This window comes from Oncorhynchus kisutch, linkage group LG13, assembly GCF_002021735.2.
Source record: "Oncorhynchus kisutch isolate 150728-3 linkage group LG13, Okis_V2, whole genome shotgun sequence".
NCBI lineage: Eukaryota > Metazoa > Chordata > Actinopteri > Salmoniformes > Salmonidae > Oncorhynchus > Oncorhynchus kisutch.
In genome coordinates, this window is record NC_034186.2 from 48,865,183 (window position 1) to 48,887,904 (window position 22,722).

General features: G+C 40.9%; 1 protein-coding gene across 13 annotated transcripts in view; it reads left to right on the top strand.

Moving 5' to 3' along the window:
- Nucleotides 1-1,009: 1,009 nt before the first annotated feature.
- LOC109902247 (polycomb protein SCMH1) overlaps nucleotides 1,010-22,722 on the top strand; it is a 44,594-nt gene continuing 22,881 nt past the window's right edge. For 2 of the 13 annotated variants that reach the window (XM_031786461.1, XM_031786462.1), the window contains exons 1-8: nucleotides 1,021-1,108; nucleotides 2,649-2,817; nucleotides 5,058-5,122; nucleotides 5,404-5,484; nucleotides 6,808-6,878; nucleotides 8,025-8,259; nucleotides 8,826-8,914; nucleotides 17,218-17,461. In XM_031786461.1, coding sequence (XP_031642321.1) covers nucleotides 5,098-5,122; nucleotides 5,404-5,484; nucleotides 6,808-6,878; nucleotides 8,025-8,259; nucleotides 8,826-8,914; nucleotides 17,218-17,461 — 745 coding nt within the window. In that variant the 5' untranslated portion in view covers nucleotides 1,021-1,108; nucleotides 2,649-2,817; nucleotides 5,058-5,097. Of the gene's footprint in view, nucleotides 1,314-1,685; nucleotides 1,746-2,631; nucleotides 2,818-5,057; nucleotides 5,123-5,403; nucleotides 5,485-6,807; nucleotides 6,879-8,024; nucleotides 8,260-8,825; nucleotides 8,915-17,214; nucleotides 17,462-22,722 lie in introns of those variants that run through there. The other 11 variants (XM_031786452.1, XM_031786454.1, XM_031786460.1 and 8 more) reach the window with 11 other exon arrangements.

Sequence of the window (22,722 nt, forward strand, 5' to 3'; positions counted from 1 at the left end):
CGTCTCTGTCTGTCTGTCTCTGTCTCTGTCTCTGTCTGTATGTCTCTGTCTGTGTCTGTCTGTCTGTCTCTGTCAGTCTGTGTCTGTCTGTGTTTGCCTCTGTCTCTGTCTGTCTGTCTCTGTCTCTGTCTGTCTGTCTGTCTGTCTATGTCTCTGTCTGTCTGTCTCTGTCTCTGTCTTTCTCTCTCTGTTTGTCTTTTTCTCTCTCCTCATTCTGTCTGTCTCTCTGTCTCTGTCTGTCTCTCTGAATCGCTCTCTCATTCTGTCTGTCTGTCTGTCTGTCTGTCTGTCTGTCTGTCTGTCTGTCTGTCTGTCTGTCTGTCTGTCTGTCTGTCTGTCTGTCTGTCTGTCTGTCTGTCTGTCTGTCTTTCTCTGTCGCTGTAGTGATGAGGCACTGGATAAGGTTTTGGTGTTATACAACACAGTGGGGGAGGAGGGGTAACTACCAGGCAGTTGGAAGGAGGCAGTACCAATCCGGAAGCCAGGGAAGGACCCAACGAGGCCAACTAGCTATCGGCTAATAGCTTTAATATTACATGTATGTAATATTATGGAATGTATGATTCGAGCAAGGGGCTAGTATCGCCACATCACAGTGGGTTCAGGAAGGGGAACTATGGACCCAGTGCTGTGCTTAGAATTATTAGATTTAGAATTCTTAAATTATTAAACCTTTATTTAACTAGGCAAGTCATTTAAGAACAAATTCTTATTTACAATGATGGCCTACCCCGGCCAAACCTGGACAACGCTGGGCCAATTGTGCGCCACCCTATGGGACTCCCAATCACTGCCAGATGTGATTCAGCCTGGAATCGAACCAAGGACTGTAGCGACACCTGAAATGCAGTGCCTTAGACCTCTTAGTCCTTAAATGTGATTGGAAAGCATCCAACGGGAAAGTGTGTTATCTTTTTTAATAGCAACGGAGTTGGCAGGTAGGATTTAGTTTCTCCCCGTCTCTAGCCCACACTCCAGTACAGTAGGTGGCGGTAATGCACCATAACGTTGGATGCCAACCGCCGATACAAATTTAAAGAAGAAAAAACATGGCGGACAGCCACTAGCTCAATCCACATAAAACAATACACAAACATTTCAAAGCAAGGTAAACAGACTAATATATTGTTTACACGCTATACTCTTTTTTACAAACACATTTTTAGCTGGTAATTTAGCTAGCATTTATTGATGATGATGTATTTATAATCAGGCCAACGATAGATGGCGAACATTAAGTCTTCCGGTTAGCGTGCTGTGTTGACGGAGCTAGCTATCTGTTGTTCGAGCATGCCCATGTTATTAGCTTGGAGGTAGGTACCTCTTCTTATCCTCACTCTTAAATAAACATATTTGCTGGCTGAATTTCTTGCTAGCGTGATGAATTGCTTGGCTTTTGTGTTTTCCCATGTGTTGACTTTGTGTTTTGAATGGAACCATTTATCTTATCCTAGGTAGGCTAACTTAAAAATCGGTATTTTAGTCATATTAAACGGACTGATGATGGTAGCCAATTTTCCTTATAGATAGTACAGCATTGGCGTGGGTCATTATCAATAATAGTGGTAGTAGAAGCGAGCTGGTTGGTCTGTCCTACCTAGTAGTTAATGACGCTGTTATTTTGGGGGGGGGGGGAAGGAAAAAGGAGGGAGCTGGTCGACTTCCCCTTGACGCAATGAAAAAGGCGCACTTCTATTGAGAGAACCAACTGAATACACTTTTGAAGACTGTTATGATCTTTTAAGGTTTTTTTATTGCATATTATGATTATTGTTTTTTTGTCTCATTCTCCATTTCTATAGCCTAGTATTACACATTTGAAACCGTTATAGCCTAGTATTGCATCTTTGGAAACCGTTATTTATGACCACTTGTCAGTCCAATGTAAACTTAGCTAATGGTAGCTAGCATGCAAACTTACAGTAACTGAGTTTAAGGCTAGCTAAATTTAGAAGTCTATTTGATTGCCAGCTGAAATGATGTAGCTAGCTACTTTGCTAGCTTGATACAGTTACTGATGCAGTGCTGCTGGTGTGTATGAATAGTCAGCAATCTGTTATTCTAAACCAGTTAAGGAGAAAAAACAGAAAGTCTGCAAGGATACTTTGTTGTTGATATATCTTTAAATGGTTGGCGTGTTTAGTGTGGCTACTTGGTAAATATGCATTAATTAGTCAATTTGCCATTATCTGCTATTAATTTCAATGGCCTGGCTGCATATGCATTGTATAAACACAGGATTTGTGAGTAGCTGTGACTGCAAATCTAGTCTACTTTGAGGACCAATATAATTTCAGCCTGTGTGTCATAGTTAACCTAAGCTCAGGGTTACGGGCCAAATCCTCTCAAGTCAAGGATAGCCAGCCAAACATCCCCTGTCTGGTCACCGTTGTAAATTAGATTTTGTTCTTAACTGACTTGCCTAGTTAAATAAAGGTAAAAGAAAAATCATTAACAGTGTACTGTGTCATAAACAACACTGACTTTAGATCATTTTTAAGATCCAAAACAGATGGTGACCGCTTGAAATGAATACCCTATATTGGCTATAATGTTACCCATTCTGTTTCTCCAGTCTGGGTCCTCTTGTTTTGTCAATACCCCAACGGGTGAGTTTTCTGATTCTCCCAGAGCTGCTGTGTCAACAGTGAGCCCTGAGTGTGTTTGGGTGGGTGACCGAGGTCTGCTGACAGCTGGGGCCACCTCTTTGTTGTACCCTGTCGTCTGCCTCCAACGCCAACCCCCTGCCTGGCCGACAGAAGTGGAGAGCGTTAAGCGCAATCCGTGGGGAAGTCAACCTGAGCATCCACAAATGAAGTTAGTCATTGCCAAATGAAACACGTCCATAATTATCCTTATGTTGGAGTTCATGCTTTTTGAAACTTATAAGTAGGAAATTGTATGAATTTTGAACATTACAGGAGGCCAAGTCAAAGATATTTCAGTCAATTGTATTTCATGGCTTTTCGGCTCTAGGAGGGGGCACGGCCTAAGGTTGGACGGTATCCAACCTCAGGTTTCAGTGTTGGTCAGTGTTTCCCTTATATGCATTCAGCAGCGAGTCAACAATGCTGTTAAATCACTGCAAAAAAAAAAGAAGTTTATTACACAGATTTTTTTTTTTTTTCATGAGCTGAAATTAAAGATCCCAGAAATGTTCCATATGCACAAAAAGCTTATTTCTCTAAAATGTTATGGACAAAATTGGTTTATATCCCTGTTAGTCAGAATTTCTACTTTGCCAAGATAATCCACCTGACATGTGTGGCATATCAAGAAGCTTGCAGTACATCCAACCCGGCCTCAACCGCAGGCCACGTGTAATTGTGTCGTGTGGGTGAGCGGTTTGTTGATGTCAACGTTGTGAACAGAGTGCCCCATTGTAGTGGTGGGGTTATGGTATGGGCAGGCATAAGCTACGGACAACGAACACAATTTCATTTTATCAATGGCAATTTGAGTACACAGAGACACTGATGAGATTGTGAGGGCCATTGTCGTGCCATTCATCCGTCACCATCCTCTCATGTTTCAGCATAATGCCCGGCCCCATGTCGCAAGGATCTGTACACAATCCCTGGAAGCTGAAAATGTCCCAGTTCTTCCATGGCCTGCATATTCACAGGACATGTCATCCGTTGAGCATGTTTGGAATGCTCTGGAACGTGTACGACAGCGTGTTCCAGTTCCCCGCCGATATCCAGAAACTTTGCACAGCCATTGAAGAGGAGTGGGACAACATTGCACAGGCCACAATCAACAGCTCGATCAACTCTATGTGAAGGCGATGTGTCACGCTGCACACCAGATGCTGACAGGTTCTGACCCACGCCCCTACTTTTTTTTTTAAAGGTATCTGTGACCAACGGATGCATATCTGTATTCCCTGTTATGTGAAATTCATAATTGGGGCCCAATGAATGTATTTAAATTGACTGATTTGCTTAGGAACTGTAACTCAGTAAAATCTTTGAAATGGTTGCATGTTGCGTTTTATATTTTTGTAGCTTATACCTTTCCATTCCTTTACCCCACCACCACCTTGTGGCACTCTGTTCACAACATTGACATCTGCAAACCGCTCGCCCACACAACGCCATACACGCTTGTCTGCCATCTGCCCGGTACAGTTGAATCTGGGATTCATCCATAAAGAGCACACTTCTTTAGCGTGCCAGTGGCAATTGGAGGTGAGCATTTGCCTGCAGGCAGGTCAAGACCCTGGTGAGGACGACAAGCATGCAGACGAGCTTCCCTGAGACAGTTTCTGACAGTTTGTGCAGAAATTCTTTGGTTGTGAAAACCCACAGTTTCACCAGCTGTCCAGGTGAACGATTCCACAGGTGAAAAAGTCCTGGGCTAGCATGGTTACACGTGGTCTGTGATTTGTGAGGCCGGTTGGACGTACTGCCAAATTCTCTAAAACTAGTTTGGAGGCAGCTTATGGTAGAGAAATAAACATTCAATTCTCTGGCAACAGCTCTGGTGGACATTCCTGCAGTCAGCATTCCAATTGCATACTCCCTCAACTTGAGACATCTGTGGCATTGTGTTGTGTGACAAAACTGCACATTTTGGAATGGCCTTCTATTGTCCCCAGCACAAGGTGCACCTCTGTAATGATCATACTGTTTAATCAGCTTCTTGATATGCCACCCCTGTCAGTTGGATGGATTACTTTAGCAAAGTAGAATTGCTCACTAACAGGTATGTACAACTTTTGCACAAGATTTGAGAGAAAAGCTTTTTGTGCACGTGGGTAATTTCTGGGATCTTTTATTTCATCAACACTTTAATTTCTATTTTGCTTGTCCATTCTGTTAGAAATTAAATTTAGATTTGTGCATGCAAATGTAATGTCCATAATGCTGAAATCACCCTTAAAAGGCTAACCAGGCTAGCACTAGTATAGGCTACACCAGACTGGCTTCTTGAACACAATAATGTACAAGAAAGGTCCATATTGGACCTAAATTCTGACCTAACATGAAGAGGGAAGTATCAAATGGTTTGTGTTTACTTCAATGTTTTTTTCCCCTCTCGTTTCCCTTCTTTAGAGAGTGGACTATTGTGTCTTGAACTTAGTATTACTGGAGCATGAAGAAACCAGTGCCACAAAAAGGTAATGTCATGTTAAGAAATGGAATGCAATTGTCCATTTGAAAAGCATAATGTACATCTTCTAAGGATGCTGCTCAAGAAGGGTCCTCTATTTAGCCTACTTTAATGTGTGTATAGAAGTCTCAGATGCTGATGTGATAGTTTGGCCTCACACATCTCATTGACTGTTGCTAAAGATCAAGTGTATTTATTCTAGTTATGAATAGATAGTTTCATTGAATGGTGTCGGCTAGCCTTTGAGGTTAAGTGTGTCTCTGAAACGTTGTGCCCTGCTCTCTCTAGCTATTGAGTGGAGAGATGGCAGGCGGATCAAGCATGCCCGAAGTGGCCGTCCCTCCCGGGTCCCATCGCAGTACCAAGGAGGTACATTATCACACACACCAACTTTCTCAGATGATTCACTGCTGAATGAAAACAACATTATGAATCAAACGCATACATATCAGTCATAAACAGTGGTTGGAACAAATTATTTTCCAATTGTTTCGTTCTGAACAGAACCACCATTTTTTTCCGTTCCGTTCCGCCTTTCCAGCTAAATAAAGTTCTGAACCGGTTCGAATCCCAAAAAAGTACAGCTTTATATTCTTTTCTGTACCTTTTTTTAACCTGTTAAATCATTTTTTATTTTCTACATTTAGCTCATTAAATTATTGCGACTGAAATTTTGCGGGGTGAGGAGAGAGCAGCAGGGGGCTGAGGAGGAGGCTTGAAGCGCTGGGCATCTTATGACATGCATTATCTGGTCCCCAGAATTATACCTAGGAGGAGCGGCTTCTATAGAGGAACTTTGAATGTCCTTTGACCTATATAGCTAAAAAGCTTGCGCTACATGGTAATCAAGCTTGTGTGCGCAAAGCGGCACCAGAATTAAAAACATGTCTTACCTTTTTGTGTAATAAATCTTAACGTGAAACGTGATAACTAGGTCTATTGTATCCTTAACTAGCATTGAAAAAGTTAATCCATTCTTCTCTTGCTAATTAAAAAATCTCTTCATCTCTTCATCTGAATCACGCTTGTAATGTCAGTATAGTAGCCGATACTTCGGAGGGGCAGGTGTAGCCTGTACTCATGTGGCCCAAGTCGGCTAGGTGAACCGAACAAGTGTGCTAAGCATTCTACCTTAAAATACCTTCGCTTGAAAAATGAGAAGAAAGCGGCAATAGTACTGTTTGTCCATTTTGAGATGCCGTAGTCATTATACACTTCCCCCCAAAAAGTCAGAATTAGTCTAAGAAATCTGTAATTAATTTGGACGTTTTTGCAGAGGCGATCTTAGTCACGCAATTTTACATCTAACTAAGATATTTTGTGCAGTATTTCTCAATGAAAAAATTTGCATGAAAATGAGTTGTCTCTTGTTGAATGACAGCAAAGACGACTGAAGAATCCCTACTGTTCACCAATGAAGGGGCGTAGACTTCGGCTTGCCTCAAGAAAAAAATGTGCCCCCGAACAACCAAGAGAAAAAAAAACCTTACTGAAGTTCAAAACGAACAAACACGTCCCAAAATGTTGTCATAATATATGCACAAACTCTTCCGAACGGTTTCGGCTGGGAAGGATGGGGACACCTTAACACTAGCACATACCATAACACTGAACCCCAAAACCACACCCATTCACACAAAAATATAACGGTAGACAACATAAAGCAGCCATTGTGCTTTTTCTGTCCCACAGGGCACTTCAGTTGGGACAAATACCTAAAGGAAACAGGTGCTAGTGCTGCACCTGCTCACTGCTTCAGACAGGTAAGCCCCCCTAATCAGACTACAGTATATCCTCCTCACCAAATCTCATGTCAAGGCATGCTACTACCCTATGTGAACCTTCTGCTCCTGAAATTATTTTAAGCCATTCCACAAACCATGGCATTTACAGAGTTTGTAAGAATTATGACCAACAAGCAATATGAGATATAGGTTAACCCTGGCAGCCGAAGTCTCACCAGTGACAATGTGCAGCATCTATATGTAGCTCAGGAAGACCAACGTCTTAACCAGTGTTCCCTCTAAGCTGCTTGGCTGCGCAACACCAGGACTGCCGCAATGATGAATTGACAGGCGGTGCAAAGACTCACAAATAGCTAATTTATCAGCAAGGGGGGAGTGGTTGCTTCCTACACGAGCAGAAAACCTGTATATATCTACTCTTCTTTGAAAAGTTAGTCAGTGTTGTATTTTGAGACAGGCTTGAATATGCAAAGTAGCTAATGGGTAGCCTGCATTTTTGTTTGATTCTCTGTATGGTAATAATAATTATTGTTATTTTGTAAAGTGGTTTCTTCCACAACACAATGTTCAGTCACCTATTTGGTGTTTAGGCTACAAACCATTTATTATTTAATTATTTGACTTGAGCTTTTGGACAGGTACAAAATCTGTCCTCCTTGTCTGAAGGACAAGTTGTTCAAAGGTTCATGTCAAGCCCTGCATAATGTTTCATGACTGTAGGATATATATATAATATAAATCAATAGCTATTTCCATGTTGCTCCATTGGTTTTGTTTGTAGGCCTTTTTGATAGGCCTATATTATGCTCTAACAGCCTGCTTGGCTACTGACTAAAACTGTAATTAAAGCAGGTACAGCCAGTGTTCACAGTAAACGTGTGCCAGTTACACAGAATGCCCACAACATTCACATTTCCACTCACAAGACCTGAAATTTGCTAAGTCGCAGGATTTTTTTAGGGAACCATTAGGCTAAGAAGAAATTCCCTCTTGGGTCGAGGGGTGACACTGATTTCAAGTTGCGTGCAGGGCTACCTCGTCACCACAGCGTGAGTTCAACTCACTTTCGATACTTAGTCTTGCTTGATGCCGTCTTCCTATCTCAGCATGTTGAAACTGTCCAGCATCATTGCATGCCTCTCTGACCTTCCCCTACCTCTCCAGGGTGCAACACCTCCAGTGAATGAGTTCAAGGCGGGCATGAAGCTGGAGGCGCAGGACCCTCGGAATACAACGTCAACCTGCATTGCAACAGTGGTGGGCCTGACGGGATCGCGGCTGCGTCTGCGCCTTGACGGCTCCGACAACAAGAACGACTTCTGGCGCCTGGTGGACTCGTCTGAAATCCAGCCTATCGGAAACTGCGAGAAGAACACGGGCATGCTGCAGCCGCCATTGGGTGAGGAGGAGAGTCAGACTCTCGATACTACATACCCATTATGGATATGATTTTTTAAATATTTTTTATATATATAAAAAAAAAAAAAAAAAAAAAAATCTTGGATCTTGAAATTGTTTGCTATCACACAGTGCCACTTATCTTCCTCAGTTAGGTTTACACCAGACTGATATATACTTATTTATTAGTGCACACTGTTGTACAACGTTTTGCAGGGGGAAATATTTTTGTAAATAAACGAGAGTTTCTTATTGGACAAATTAATGTAAGTCCCTCCCTGTTTTGGCTATTTGCATCCATTTGGTTTCTAGGCTGTATTTATTTTCCAGGCTGTATCACAAACGGCCGTGATTGAGAGTCCCACAGGGCGGGGCGCACAATTGGCCCAGCGTCGTCCGGGTTTGGCCGTTGTAGACCGCCATTGTAAATAAGAATTTGTTCTTAATTGACATGCCCAGTTAAAAAATAAAATAAAAGTAAGTACACCTTTGCGTAATAGTGTGAAGGGTCTCGTCTACTGTGTTTGGATGATAGTTTTTTTGACAGAGTCTTTATTTCTCCCACAGGCTTCCGTCTGAATGCATCCTCCTGGCCCATGTTCCTTCTAAAAACACTCAACGGAGCCGAAATGGCCCCAGCACGCATCTTTCACAAGGTACCTGTCACAAAGCAGCACACGCTCTTGATATAGACCTGTTTATAAGGCATACCTGTACACATATACACACAAAAATATATATAAAAATAAGACTGATAAATATAAAAAAGAAGTAACAAAGACAAATGGAAACGTGTGTTGATTTGGCACTCGAGCATCAATACATTACCCATCCCCCAACACTGTCAACCAGGAGTCAAGACTACATTACCCATCCCCCAACACTGTCAACCAAAAGTCAAGACTACATTACCCATCCCCAACACTGTCAACCAAGAGTCAAGACTACATTACCCATCCCCCAACACTGTCAACCAAGAGTCAAGACTACATTACCCATCCCACAACACTGTCAACCAAGAGTGAAGACTACATTACCTATCCCACAAACACTGTCAACCAAGAGTCAAGACTACATTACCCATCCCCCAACACTGTCAACCAAGAGTCAACAATAAACCAATTCACCTTGGTGGTGTGTGCAGACTGGTTATATTATTCTTAACGATTTCGCACAAACCAGAAGAAAATGCTACAATATGTCTGTGAAACTATATATTCACAGTATAATGAATGAATTGTGGTTTAATTGGTAGCATTTAGTAGTGTGACTGATTTGGCTAATTACATTCGTACTGTACAAAGGTGCGCTATTTGATAGATTCCCCCGCTCCCCCTACCTCTGGCTTCCAGTGGGGAGACCTGAGGTCAACCTACCCCCGCCTCCCTCCCCATCTCACACTTCTGAGTGGGAGACCTGCCCAGGCAGTAGCCTACATAGCTCACAAACTAGAATCAGGGAGCCCACTCCGACAAGGTTAATTGACCCACAGTCCCACACGGTGACATGATATCATTGACGTGACGGGCAAATGAGCGATAGAAAACCGATCGCGCAAATGTCCTTTCGATCCGCAAAACCGCACCATGCTGCCGCCCTGGGCGGGTGCCCATTGTTGCCTATACCTAAATTCGCCACTGGGCCTAGCTGTAAAACAGCCCGAGGTGATAGAGCAACGACCCTGGAATAAAAATGTGTATGGGTGGAGAGAGGTTTACAGGTTTTTACAGGTTTACTAGCTCTGGATTGTCAGTACTGTATGTATTCTTGGCTATCGTGCCATGGCTGTGTCAGTCGATTGTAAGTTAAACTTGTGTATTCCTTTATGGGTAGTGTGATCCCCAAGATACATTTTACTTGCCGGCATTAGCGGCCGTTAGAATCTGTTTCTTTTTCCTTCTTTGTTTTTTTTTGTGAGAATTAAACAGGATATAATGATGACTACATGAAATATGTCCTGCATGTAATGGACATTAAGAACTGGTCTTGCGATTATATATATATATACAGTGGCAAAAAAAGTATGTGAACCCTATGGAATTACCTGGATTTCTGCATAAATTTGACATAAAATTTGATCTGATCTTCATCTAAGTCACAACAATATAGACAAACACAGTGTGCTTAAACTAACACACAAATTATTGTATTTTTCTTGTTTATGTTGAATACATAATTTAAACATTCACAGTGTAGGTTGCAAAAAGTATGTGAACCCCTTAAGCTAATTGGAGTCAGGAGTCAACGAACCTGGAGTCGAATCAATGAGACAAGATTGGAGATTTTGGTTAGAGCTGCCCTGCCCCATAAAAACACTCACAGAATTTGAGTTTGCTATTCACAAGAATCATTGCCTGATGTAAACCGTGCCTCGAACAGAAGAGATATCAGAACTACGATTAAGAATTGTTGCCTTGAGAAATTGAGAAATTTCAGCACAGTTGCTACTCTCCCTAGGAGTGGCCGTCCTGCAAAGATGACTGCAAGAGCACAGCGCAGAATGCTCAATGAGGTTAAGAAGAATGCTAGAGTGTCAGCTAAAGACTTACAGAAATCTCTGGAAGATGCTATCATCTCTGTTGACGAGTCTACGATACGTAAAACACTAAATAAGAATGGTGTTCATTGGAGAACACCATGGAAGAAGCTGCCCAAAAAAAGAAACATCTGAAGTTCGCAAAAGAGCACCTGGATGTTCTACAGCGGGACTGGCAAAATATTCTGTGGACAGATGAAACTAAAGTTGTTGTTTGGAAGGAACACACAACACTGTGTGTGGAGGAAAAAAGGCACAGCACACCAACATCAAAACCTATTCCCAACTGTAAACAATGGTGGAAAGAGCATGATGGTTTGGGGCTGCTTTGCTGCCTCAAGGACTGGACAGTTTGCTATCATCGATGGAAAAATGAATTCCCAAGTTTATCAAGACATTTTGCAGGATAATGTTAGGTTACCTGTCCACCAATTGAAACGCAACAGGACAACAACCCAAAAGACAGAAGTAAATCAACAACAGAATGGCGTGTTCAATAAAGACATGAACAATTATAATTGTGTGTTATTAGTTTAAGCAGACTGTGTTTTGTCTATTGTTGTGACCTAGATGATCAGATACCAGTTTATGCAGAAATCCAGGTAATTCTAAAGGGTTCACATACAATTGTATCCATTGAACTGAGCAGGCTGGGCTGACATGCTTATAGCCTTGCTAGGACTTTCTAAATATGAGCATGCATTTATAAGATTGTGCTGTTACTATTTCTATTATCTATTATTATAACTATTTTTTTCAGACTGTTTTCCCTATGTTATTTCATTAGTTATCCTAAAAAGCACCCTCATAGATATTTATGTTATCATGGGACTACCCTCATTCCCCTCTGGCCAACGGCAATTGGCAGGTCAAGGGTTTGCATTAGGGTGCAAAGGTGCGTCATGAGTCAGGGAGATGGTCTGATGGTCTTAGTGACAACAGACATAGACATGGGGGGAGGTTTTAATGGGTGGAATATTAGGACAATTGAAAGTTTACAAAGTTACAGTATGCTTAACAGTGCAAATTATTATGGTACAACTATATTGACACTTAATCATCATGGTGCTTTTTAATGGTAAGTTTACAAACATTGGTTGTGGTAAGTATAATTGAAACTTGGGTATCAATATGGTAAGTGGGGAAATAAGTACAGCCAGTTATAATTGTAATGGCTTAGCAGATCATTAAAAAATATATATTTTTACATGGCTAAAAGAGAAAGAAACTGATTCTACAAATATACAGTGGGGCAAAAAAATATTTAGTCAGCCACCAATTGTGCAAGTTCTCCCACTTAAAAAGATGAGAGAGGCCTGTAATTTGCATCATAGGTACACTTCAACTATGACAGACAAAATGAGAATTTTTTAAAAATGGATTTATTTGCAAATATGGTGGAAAATAAGTATTTGGTCACCTACAAACAAGCAAGATTTCTGGCTCTCACAGACCTGTAAGAGGCTCCTCTGTCCTCCACTCGTTACCTGTATTAATGGCACCTGTTTGAACTTGTTATCAGTATAAAAGACACCTGTCCACAACCTCAAACAGTCACACTCCAAACTCCACTATGGCCAAGACCAAAGAGCTGTCAAAGGACACCAGAAACCAAATTTAGACCTGCACCAGGCTGGGAAGACTGAATCTGCAATAGGTAAGCAGCTTGGTTTGAAGAAATCAACTGTGGGAGCAATTATTAGGAAATGGAAGACATACAAGACCACTGATAATCTCCCTCGATCTGGGGCTCCACGCAAGATCTCACCCCGTGGGGTCAAAATTATCACAAGAACGGTGAGCAAAAATCCCAGAACCACACGGGGGGGGGGGGGGGACCTAGTGAATGACTTGCAGAGAGCTGGGACCAAAGTAACAAAGCCTACCATCAGTAACACACTACGCCGCCAGGGACTCAAATCCTGCAGTGTCAGACGTGTCCCCCTTCTTAGGCCAGTACATGTCCAGGCCCGTCTGAAGTTTGCTAGAGAGCATTTGGATGATCCAGAAGAAGATTGGGAGAATGTCATATGGTCAGATGGAACCAAAATATAACTTTTTGGTAAAAACTCAACTCGTCGTGTTTGGAGGACAAAGAATGCTGAGTTGCATCCGAAGAACACCATACCTACTGTGAAAAATGGGGGTGGAAACATCATGCTTTGGGGCTGTTTTTCTGCAAAGGGACCAGGACGACTGATCCGTGTAAAGGATGGGGCCATGTATCGTGAGATTTTGAGTGAAAACCTCCTTCCATCAGTGAGAGCATTGAAGATGAAACGTGGCTGGGTCTTTCAGCATGACAATGATCCCAAACACACCGCCCGGGCAATGAAGGAGTGGCTAGCCAGTCTCCAGATCTCAACCCCATAGACAATCTTTGGAGGGAGTTGAAAGTCCGTGTTGCCCTACAACAGCCCCAAAACATCAATGCTCTAGAGGAGATCTGCATGGAGGAATGGGCCAAAATACCAGCAACAGTGTGAAGACTTAGTGTGAAGACTTACAGAAAATGTTTGACCTCTCGCCAACAAAGGGTATATAACAAAGTATTGAGATAAACTTTTGTTATTGACCAAATACCTATTTTCCACCATAATTTGCAAATAAATTCATTAAAAATCATACAATGTGATTTTCTGGATTTTTTTTCCCTCATTTTGTCTGTCATAGTTGAAGTGTACCTATGATGAAAATTACAGGCCTCATCTTTTTAAGTGGGAGAATTGGTGGCTGACTAAATACTTTTTTGCCCCACTGTAGATGAGGTTGGCTGGAAAAAGGACTGGGAGGGAGAAATATGTTTTTGTCATGGGTAAAGAAACTCAAAAGTGGTGATTATTACTAATTAATACAAATTTTGATCTGACTGTGCAAACAGATCCGCAAGGAAGATTATTATTATTATTTTAAATATGCTATTGGACCTAAAACAGATCTGTCTAATTCATTTATATCGGGCAAATAATGATGATCCAAACTTCTTTGAAAATGTATATAATAATCTATTGAGCTCATAAGCAACAAATTAATCTATTATTATGGTGGGAGATTATAATACGGTTTTAAGTACCTCAATGGATCGTAAAGGAAATCACTCTACAAACTATCCTCCTCAAGCACTTAAGGGGATCATGGATACATTTGAATGAGTGGTTATATGTAGGCTGAAAAACCCTGACCTAGTGAGATATATACCCGAAGGAGGCTTAATCAAGCTAGCCGTCTTGATTACTTCCTAGTAAAAGTTTAAAAAAAGTGATAATAGGAGAACGAATGCAATCGGACCTCCATCTAATTGGCCTCCTTATAACTCTACAGAATTTCCACGTGGACAGGGATATTGGACATTTTATCAAAGCCTATTTGATGACAATTTGTTCTTAACTAAGACAAAATAATTCACAATTGACTTTTTTTTTGCACAAAATAGGTACAGCAGTTCCCTTATTGTATGGGACACTTTTAAATGTACCTTTTAGAGGTACAATTCAATACAATACTCATCATTAAAACAAAAGCAGTATAGTAAATGGACACTGTACTATAGAGGCACAAAAGGAATGGAGGTAGTTTTCAAGAACGATCAAGTGTAATGTATTACAAACATATTGGATGGGAAATTGTGAGGGAAAAAAGATTCAATCTTCAACATAGAAATGCTACCAATAAGAATTTAAAGAAGCTCCTTACAAATGATGGAGTCATCCATGATTCACCAAATTATATTTTGAAAGGAAGCAAAATATTTTAAGCAAATGTTTTATTTTCAGTCTCCTCCATTTCCACTGAATGATGTTAACTGTAAGGATTTCTTTCAAGAATAACAATAATAATAATGTAAAATTAGCAAATTTACAGAAATACCTGTGTGAAGACCAATTTACAGAAGATTAACTTTTTGAGACAATAAAATCTTTTCAGTCAGAAAAAACACCAGGGCTTGATGGTATACCAGTAGAGGTATATCAGGCCTTTTTTGATGTACTCAAAGATCTATTATTAGCATGTTTTATTTACTCCTATACAAATGGTAGAATTTCATTACTACTAAAACAGGACCAAGGTGGTAAGTATAAAGATCCAGTCCATTTAAAACACTTACACTTCAATGTTGTGATGCGAAAATCCTGGTGAAATGCATAGCACATAGAATTAAAAAAACTGATCAGACAGGTTTTTTTTACATGGACAATATATTGGAGATGATATACAACAATTACTTGAAACAATTGAACATTATGAAACATCAAAGATACCAGGCCTGGTCTTCAGAGCAGATTTTGAAAAGGCGTTTGATAAAGTTTGACTAGAATTTATAAATAAATGCATGGATTACTTTCATTTTGTTGAATCTCTTATATAATGGGTTAAAGTTATGTACTGCAACCCCAGGTGTAAAATAGTAGATAATGGTTACTTCTCAGAAAGTATTGTGCTTTTAACTTCTTGCGTCGAGCAATCCCGTATCCGGGAGCGTAATCATAGCCTCAAGCTCATTACCATAACGCAACGTTAACTATTCATGAAAATCGCAAATGAAAGAAATATATTCACTCACAAGCTTAGCCTTTTGTTAACAACACTGTCATCTCAGATTTTCAAAATATGCTTTTCAACCATAGCTACACAAGCATTTGTGTAAGAGTATTGATAGCTAGCATAGCATTAAGCCTAGCATTCAGCAGGCAACATTTTCACAAAAACAAGAAAAGCATTCAAATAAAATAATTTACCTTTGAAGAACTTCGGATGTTTTCAATGAGGAGACTCTCAGTTAGATAGCAAATGTTCATTTTTTCCAAAAATATTATTTGTGTAGGAGAAATCGCTCCGTTTTGTTCATCACGTTTGGCTAAGAAAACCCCCAGAAAATTCAGTCATTACAACGCCAAACTTTTTCCAAATTAACTCCATAATATCGACAGAAACGTGGCAAATGTTGTTTAGAATCAATCCTCAAGGTGTTTTTCACATATCTATTCGATGATAAATCATTCGTGGCAGTTGGATTTTCTCCTCGGAAGCAAATGGAAAAATACATGCAGCTGGAGATTACGCAATAATTGCGACAGAGGACACCAAGCGAGCACCTGGTAGATGTAGTGTAAAAACCTAGGAAGAAACCTAGAGAGGAACCAGGCTATGTGGGGTGGCCAGTCCTCTTCTGGCTGTGCCGGGTGGAGATTATAACAGAACATGGCCAAGATGTTCAAATGTTCATAAATGACCAGCATGGTCGAATAATAATAAGGCAGAACAGTTGAAACTGGAGCAGCAGCACGGCCAGGTGGACTGGGGACAGCAAGGAGTCATCATGTCAGGTAGTCCTGGGGCATGGTCCTAGGGGAAGGAGAGAATTAGAGAACGCACACTTAGATTCACACAGGACACCGAATAGGACAGGAGAAGTACTCCAGATATAACAAACTGACCCTAGCCCCCCGACACATAAACTACTGCAGCATAAATACTGGAGGCTGAGACAGGAGGGGTCAGGAGACACTGTGGCCCCATCCTGCATTGCTTGCTGTTTGGGGTTTTAGGCTGGGTTTCTGTACAGCACTTTGAGATATCAGCTGATGTACGAAGGGCTATATAAATAAATGTGATTTGATTTGATTCTTATTAAGAGAATCTGTCCTCACCTCCTGACCTCAACCCCTCTTTCATCTAATACACAATGTCCATCTGTCTTCCTGATATCAACCCATCGCTCTCCTCCATCAAACACATTCCAAAGCCTTCATTCAAGTGAACCCTGAAACATTTTATATAATTATCAGATTTCAATAGTCTGAGCAGCTCCTAGGCACAATTTTTCATAGTATTAATCATTTTTAGGTGTTAAAAGTATTCAGTATTCCTATCATTCATTTAATATCTCAATGTTCAAAGTTTAGCCGATTCCAACAGTATGTTATCATGTGTGTATTGTATGCATGTTTCTGTGCCTATGTTTGTTGTTGCTTGTTGAATGTCCTTCCCTATAAGCATACTGAAAGTCTGTTGTCAATTTGTTTACTGTAAAATAGCATGGTCAAACCCATTTTTTCCCTAAACTTTACTAACAGGCTGATTGGTCAGCTATTTGTGCCAGTAAATGGGGCTTTACTTTTTTTAGGTAGTGGAATGACTTCTGCTTCCCTCCAGGCCTGAGGGCACACACTTTCTAGTAGGCTTAAATTGAAGATGTGGCAATATCGTCCGCTATTATCGTCAGTAAACCATCCAAGTTGTCAGATCCCGGTGGCTTGTCATTGTTGATAGACAACAATAATTTGTTGTGATCATATACATTTGCCAACTAAATAAAGCTTCTGAACAATTTCACATTTAATCTGGATAATCCCACATTTACCCACTCCCTTGTCACTGACCTCTCCCGTCCCTGTCACCTCCCTTCCCCTCGTACCCCAGCAGGAGCCCCCCGTCCCAGAGCAGAACTCCTTCCAGGTGGGCATGAAGCTGGAGGCAGTGGACCGCAAGAACCCCCACTTCATCTGCCCGGCCACGGTGGGGGCGCTGCGTGGCGTGGAGGTGCTCGTCACCTTCGACGGCTGGCGGGGTGCTTTCGACTACTACTGCCGCTACGACTCCCGGGACATCTTCCCCGTGGGCTGGTGCTCTCTCACCGGGGACAACCTGCAGCCGCCTGGCACCAAAGGTCTGTGCGTGTCTGTGTGAATGGACAGTATGTGTGTTTGTTTGTTTGTCACCCTGTAGACTTGTCAGCTGTTTGTACCTGTGGTATTGACTTTAACATTATTAATTCATGTAAAATAACATTTTAAAGTAACTGAAAGAATTCAAATCTGAAGTTGGGCTCTGAAATGTCCTCTGAATGAGATGAGTGGTTTATTAGGTCAATAGAGCGCACCTTTGAAATTCCTTCTCATGTTGGAGGAAGACATAATGTGAGGAAGGACAGAAGGGCTAGAAAGAGAAAGGGTCACTTTTGTAAGAGTGTGATTTATGAGACCTTGGCACAGGACTGTGTGGGGGGGGGGGCATAAAGCTATGAGAGTGTATGCCCCACTCTATGGGCCTCATGCTGGCACTAAAATGGGCCAAGGCAAAGGGGGCATCCAGGATAACCAGAGACTGAGAGAAAGAAGGAGAAAAAAAACAATAGGGAAAAGGAGCTGTCTGCGAAAAGCAGGCTGTTTACAATGTCTTGTCAGCAGAGGGGAGGAGAGTGAAGGAGGGCAGGAAAGGAGAGAAGAGTAAGAGTTGGAAAAGAGTAGAGAGTGAAGGAGAGGACAGCAGTGCAGCAGATTGAGGGTGGGTTTTCCACCGCTGAAGGGTAAGTTGAAATGAATAAAGGGCGATATAAAATTTTAGAGGCCCTCCTGTTAGCCACAGTGACAAAAGTGCTGTTTTAAAGCTAATTGCCTGCAATTCTACACATTTTGCTATGGCTTATGCTGTCTGAGGGACTCTGAAATTTTAACAAAATCAATGGCAAGACAAAAATGCTCCTGAATGCATCATTTAAAAAATGTTTGATTTTCCCTGATTGTCTAGCTTGTGTATAGGTGATTGTTAGTTCTCAAAGATAATCTAATAAAAAAATATATAGGTCCATTATCTTTTCTACATACAGTGCATTCGGAAAGTATTCAGACCCCTTGACTTTTTCCACATTTTGTAACGTTACAGCCTTTTTTAAAATTGATTAAACATTTTGCAAATGGATTAAAAACTGATATCACATTTACATTGAGACCCTTTACTCTGTACTTTGTTGAAGCACCTTTGGCAGCAATTACAGCCTCAAGTCTTTGGTATGACGCTACAAGCTTGGCCCACCTGTATTTGGGGAGTTTTCCCCATCCCATTCCCGAGCGTCACTGCAGAGCTATTTTCAGGTCTCTCAAGAGATGTTCGATCGGGTTCTGGGCTCTGGCTGGGCCACACGAGCATTCAGAGACTTGTCTCAACGCCACTCCTGGATGTGTGCTTAAGGTTGTTGACCTGTTAAAAGGTAAACATTCGCCCTAGTCTGAGGTCCTGAGAATCTTGTTTCTCATGGTCTGAGAGTAGTTTAGGACCAAGTGACCCTCGGGTTCTTAGTCACCTCCCTGACCAAGGCCCTTTTCCCCCGATTGCTCAGTTTTGCCTGCCGGACGGCCAGCTCTAGGAAAAGTCTCGGTGGTTCCAAACTTCTTCCATTTAAGATTGATGGAGGCCATTGTGTTCTTCGGGACCTTCAATGCTTCAGCCATTTTTTGGTACCCTTCTCCAGATCTGTGCCTTGACACAATCCTGTCTCGGAGCTCTACGGACAATTCCTTCGACCTCATGGCTTGGTTTTTGCTCTGACATGCATTGTCAGTTGTGGGACCTTTACAGACAGATGTGTGCCTTTTCCAAATCATGTCCAATCAATTGAATTTACCACAGTTGGACTCCAATCAAGTTGTAGAAACATCTCAAGGATGATCAATGGAAACAGGATGCACCTGAGCTCAATTTTGAGTCTCATATTGAAGGGTCTGAATACTTATGTAAATAAGGTGTCTGTTTTTGTTTTTTAATACATTTGCTAACATTTCTAAAAACCTGTTTTCGCTTTGTCATTATGGGGTATTGTGTGTAGATTTATGATAATTTTTATTTAATCCATTTTAGATTAAGGCTGCAACATAACGTGAAAAAAGTCAAGGGATCTGAATACATTCCGAATGCACTGTAGTTTATATCTAGTTTTAGTTGTTCAATAAATTTACACTGAAAATGTTTTTTTCATCTCGAAAATTATATAAGCAATATACAGTACCAGCCAAAAGTTCATCAGCATGCACCATCACACCACCACCTCCATGCTTCACGGTGGGAACTACACATGTTCACCTACTCCTGCGTCTCACAAAGACACGGTGGTTGGAACCAAAAACCATTCCTGTGGCGGTCATCATTAGAGCCAGTTTCATCATAGTGCTTCATGGTTTTTGAGAATGCACTTGAAGAAGCTTTCTTAAAATATTCCGGATTGACTGACCTTCATGTCTTAAAGTAATGATGGACTGTCGTTTCTCTTTGCTTATTTGAGCTGTTCTTGCTATAATATGGACTTGGTATTTTACCAAATAGGGCTATCTTCTGTATACCACCTCTACCTTGTCACAACACAACTGATTGTCTCAAACGCATTATTAAGGGTCGGACCCTTTTTTTTCTATTTTAGCCTAAAATGACATACCCAAATCTAACTGCCTGTAGCTAAGGACCTGAAGCAAGGATATGTATATTCTTGATACTGTTTAAAAAGAAACACTTTGAAGTTTGTGTAAATGTTAAATTAGGAGAATATAACACATTAGATCTTGTAAAAGATAATACAAAGCTTTTTTTGTATTTTTTTGTACCATCATCTTTGAAATGCAAGAGAAAGGCCATAATGTATTATTCTAGCCCAGGCTAAATTTGGATTTTGGCCACTAGATGGCAGCAGTGTATGTACAATGTTATAGACTGATTCAATGAACCATTGCATTTAAGTTCAAAATGTTATATCAAGACTGCCCAAATGTCAGTAATTGGTTTATTAATACAGTTTCAAGTTCATAACTGTGCACTCTAAAACAATAGCATGGTATTATTTTACTGTAACAGCTAATGTAAATTGGACAGTGCAGTTAGATTAACAATAATTTAAGCTTTCTCCCAATATCAGATATGTCTATATCCTGGAAAAATGTGATGTTACTTACAACCTCATGCTAATCCCGTTAACCTATGTTAGCTCAACTGTTAACGGGATTAGCATGAGGAGGACCCACCGATCCTGTAGAGGTTTTAATTTAAGAAGGAAAGAAATTCCACAAATTCACTTTTAACAAGGCGCACCTGTTAATTGAAATTAATTCCAGGTGACTACCTCATGAAGCTGGTTGAGAGAATGCCAAGTGTGCAAAGCTGTCATGAAGGCAAAGGGTGGCTTGAAGAATGGCTTTGAAGAATCTAAATATATCTGTTTAATACTTTTTTTTGTTATTACCATATGTGTTATTTTGTAGTTTTGATGTATTCACTATTATTCTACAATGTAGAAAATAGTACAAATAAAGACAAATCCTTGAATGAGTAGGTGTGTCCAAACTTTTGACTGGTACTGTATGTATACACTACCTTTCAAAAGTTTGGGGTCACTTAGAAATGTCCTTGGTTTTTGAAAGAAAAGCACTTTTTTTTGTCCATTTAAGATATCAAATTGATCAGAAATGCAGTGTAGACATTGTTAATGTTGTAAATGACTATTGCAGCTGAAAACGGCTGATTTTTAATGGAATATCTACATAGGCGTACAGAGGCCCATTATCAGCAATCATCACTCCTGTGTTCCAATGGCACATTGTGTTAGCTAATCCAAGTTTATCATTTTAAAAGGCTAATTGATCATTGATCAATGTCAACAGTGAAGAGGTGACTCCGGGATGCTGGCCTTCTAGGCAGAGTTGCAAAGAAAAAGTAATATCTCAGACTGGCCAATAAGAAGAAAAGATTAAGATGGGCAAAAGAGCACACACTGGACAGAGGAACTCTGCCTAGAAGGCCAGCATCCCGGAATCGTCTCTTCACTGTTGACATTGAGACTGGTGTGTTGCATATACTATTTAATGACGCGGCCAGTTGAGGACTTGTGAGGTGTTTGTTTCTCAAACTAGACACACTAATGTAGTTGTTATCTTGCTCAGTTGTGCACCAAGGCCTCTCTCACTCTTCTTTCTATTCTGGTTAGAGACAGTTTGCGCTGTTCTGTGAAGGGAGTAGCACACAGCATTGTACGAGATCTTCAGTTTCTTGGTAATTTTTTATTTGGATAGCATAACAGTGTCTGTCAAACAGCGCCTGTCTGCATCAACAACCTGCCGCCTCGTCCATGCACTGGCAGATGATGTGCATAGGATCGTTTAAGAGGGACTCAATCAGGCTGAACCTTTTGCCCTGGCTTTTGATGAGTGTACTCACAACACCGATGTAGCACAGTTGTTTGTGTGTGTATATGTCTGTCATTTTGATGGAAAGGAATTGAAACAAGAGCTGCTGGCATGGATTCCCATCGAAGGACACACCACCAGGGACATCATATTCACAAAGCTGGAAGAATTGTTTTACGCAGCATGCCTGTCATTCGAAAAAGTCAACATTGTGGTTACTGACTGGGCTCCTTTTATGGTGGGCAGGCACGGCCTGGTCATCAGGTTAAAGGATATCGCCCCCCCAAATGAATGGCTTGCACTATCTTATCCATCAGAGTGTGCTGTGTGCCAGACTAAACGATGAACTAAAAGATGTAATGGATAAAGTAATGTGCATAATCAACTTTGTCAGGGAGACATCAAATTTTATTTGTCACATACACGTTAGCAGATGTTAATGTGAGTGTAGCGAAATGCTTGTGCTTCTAGTCCTGACAGTGCAGTAATATCTAACAAGTCATCTAACAATTCCACAACTACCTAATACACACATCTAAACTAAGGGATGGAATAACAATATACGTATATACATATAAATATATGGATGAGCAATGATCGAGCGGCGTAGGCAAGATGCAATAGATGGTGTAAAATACAGTATATACATATGAGATGAGTAATGCAAGATATGTAAACATTATTAAAGTGACGAGTGATCCTTTTATTAAAGTGGCCAATGATTTAGAGTCTGGCTGTTTAACAGTCTGATGGCTTGTTTTTCTGTCTCTCGGTTCCAGCTTTGATGCACCTGTACTGACCTCACCTTCTGGATGGTAGCAGGGTGAACAGGCAGTGGCTCGGGTGGTTGTTGTTTGTGATGATCTTTTTGGCCTTCCTGTGACATCGGGTGCTGTAGGTGTCTTGGAGGGCAGGTCGTTTTCCCCTGGTGATGCGTTGTGCAGACCGCACCACCCTCATAGGACATCATGTTACACAATACATG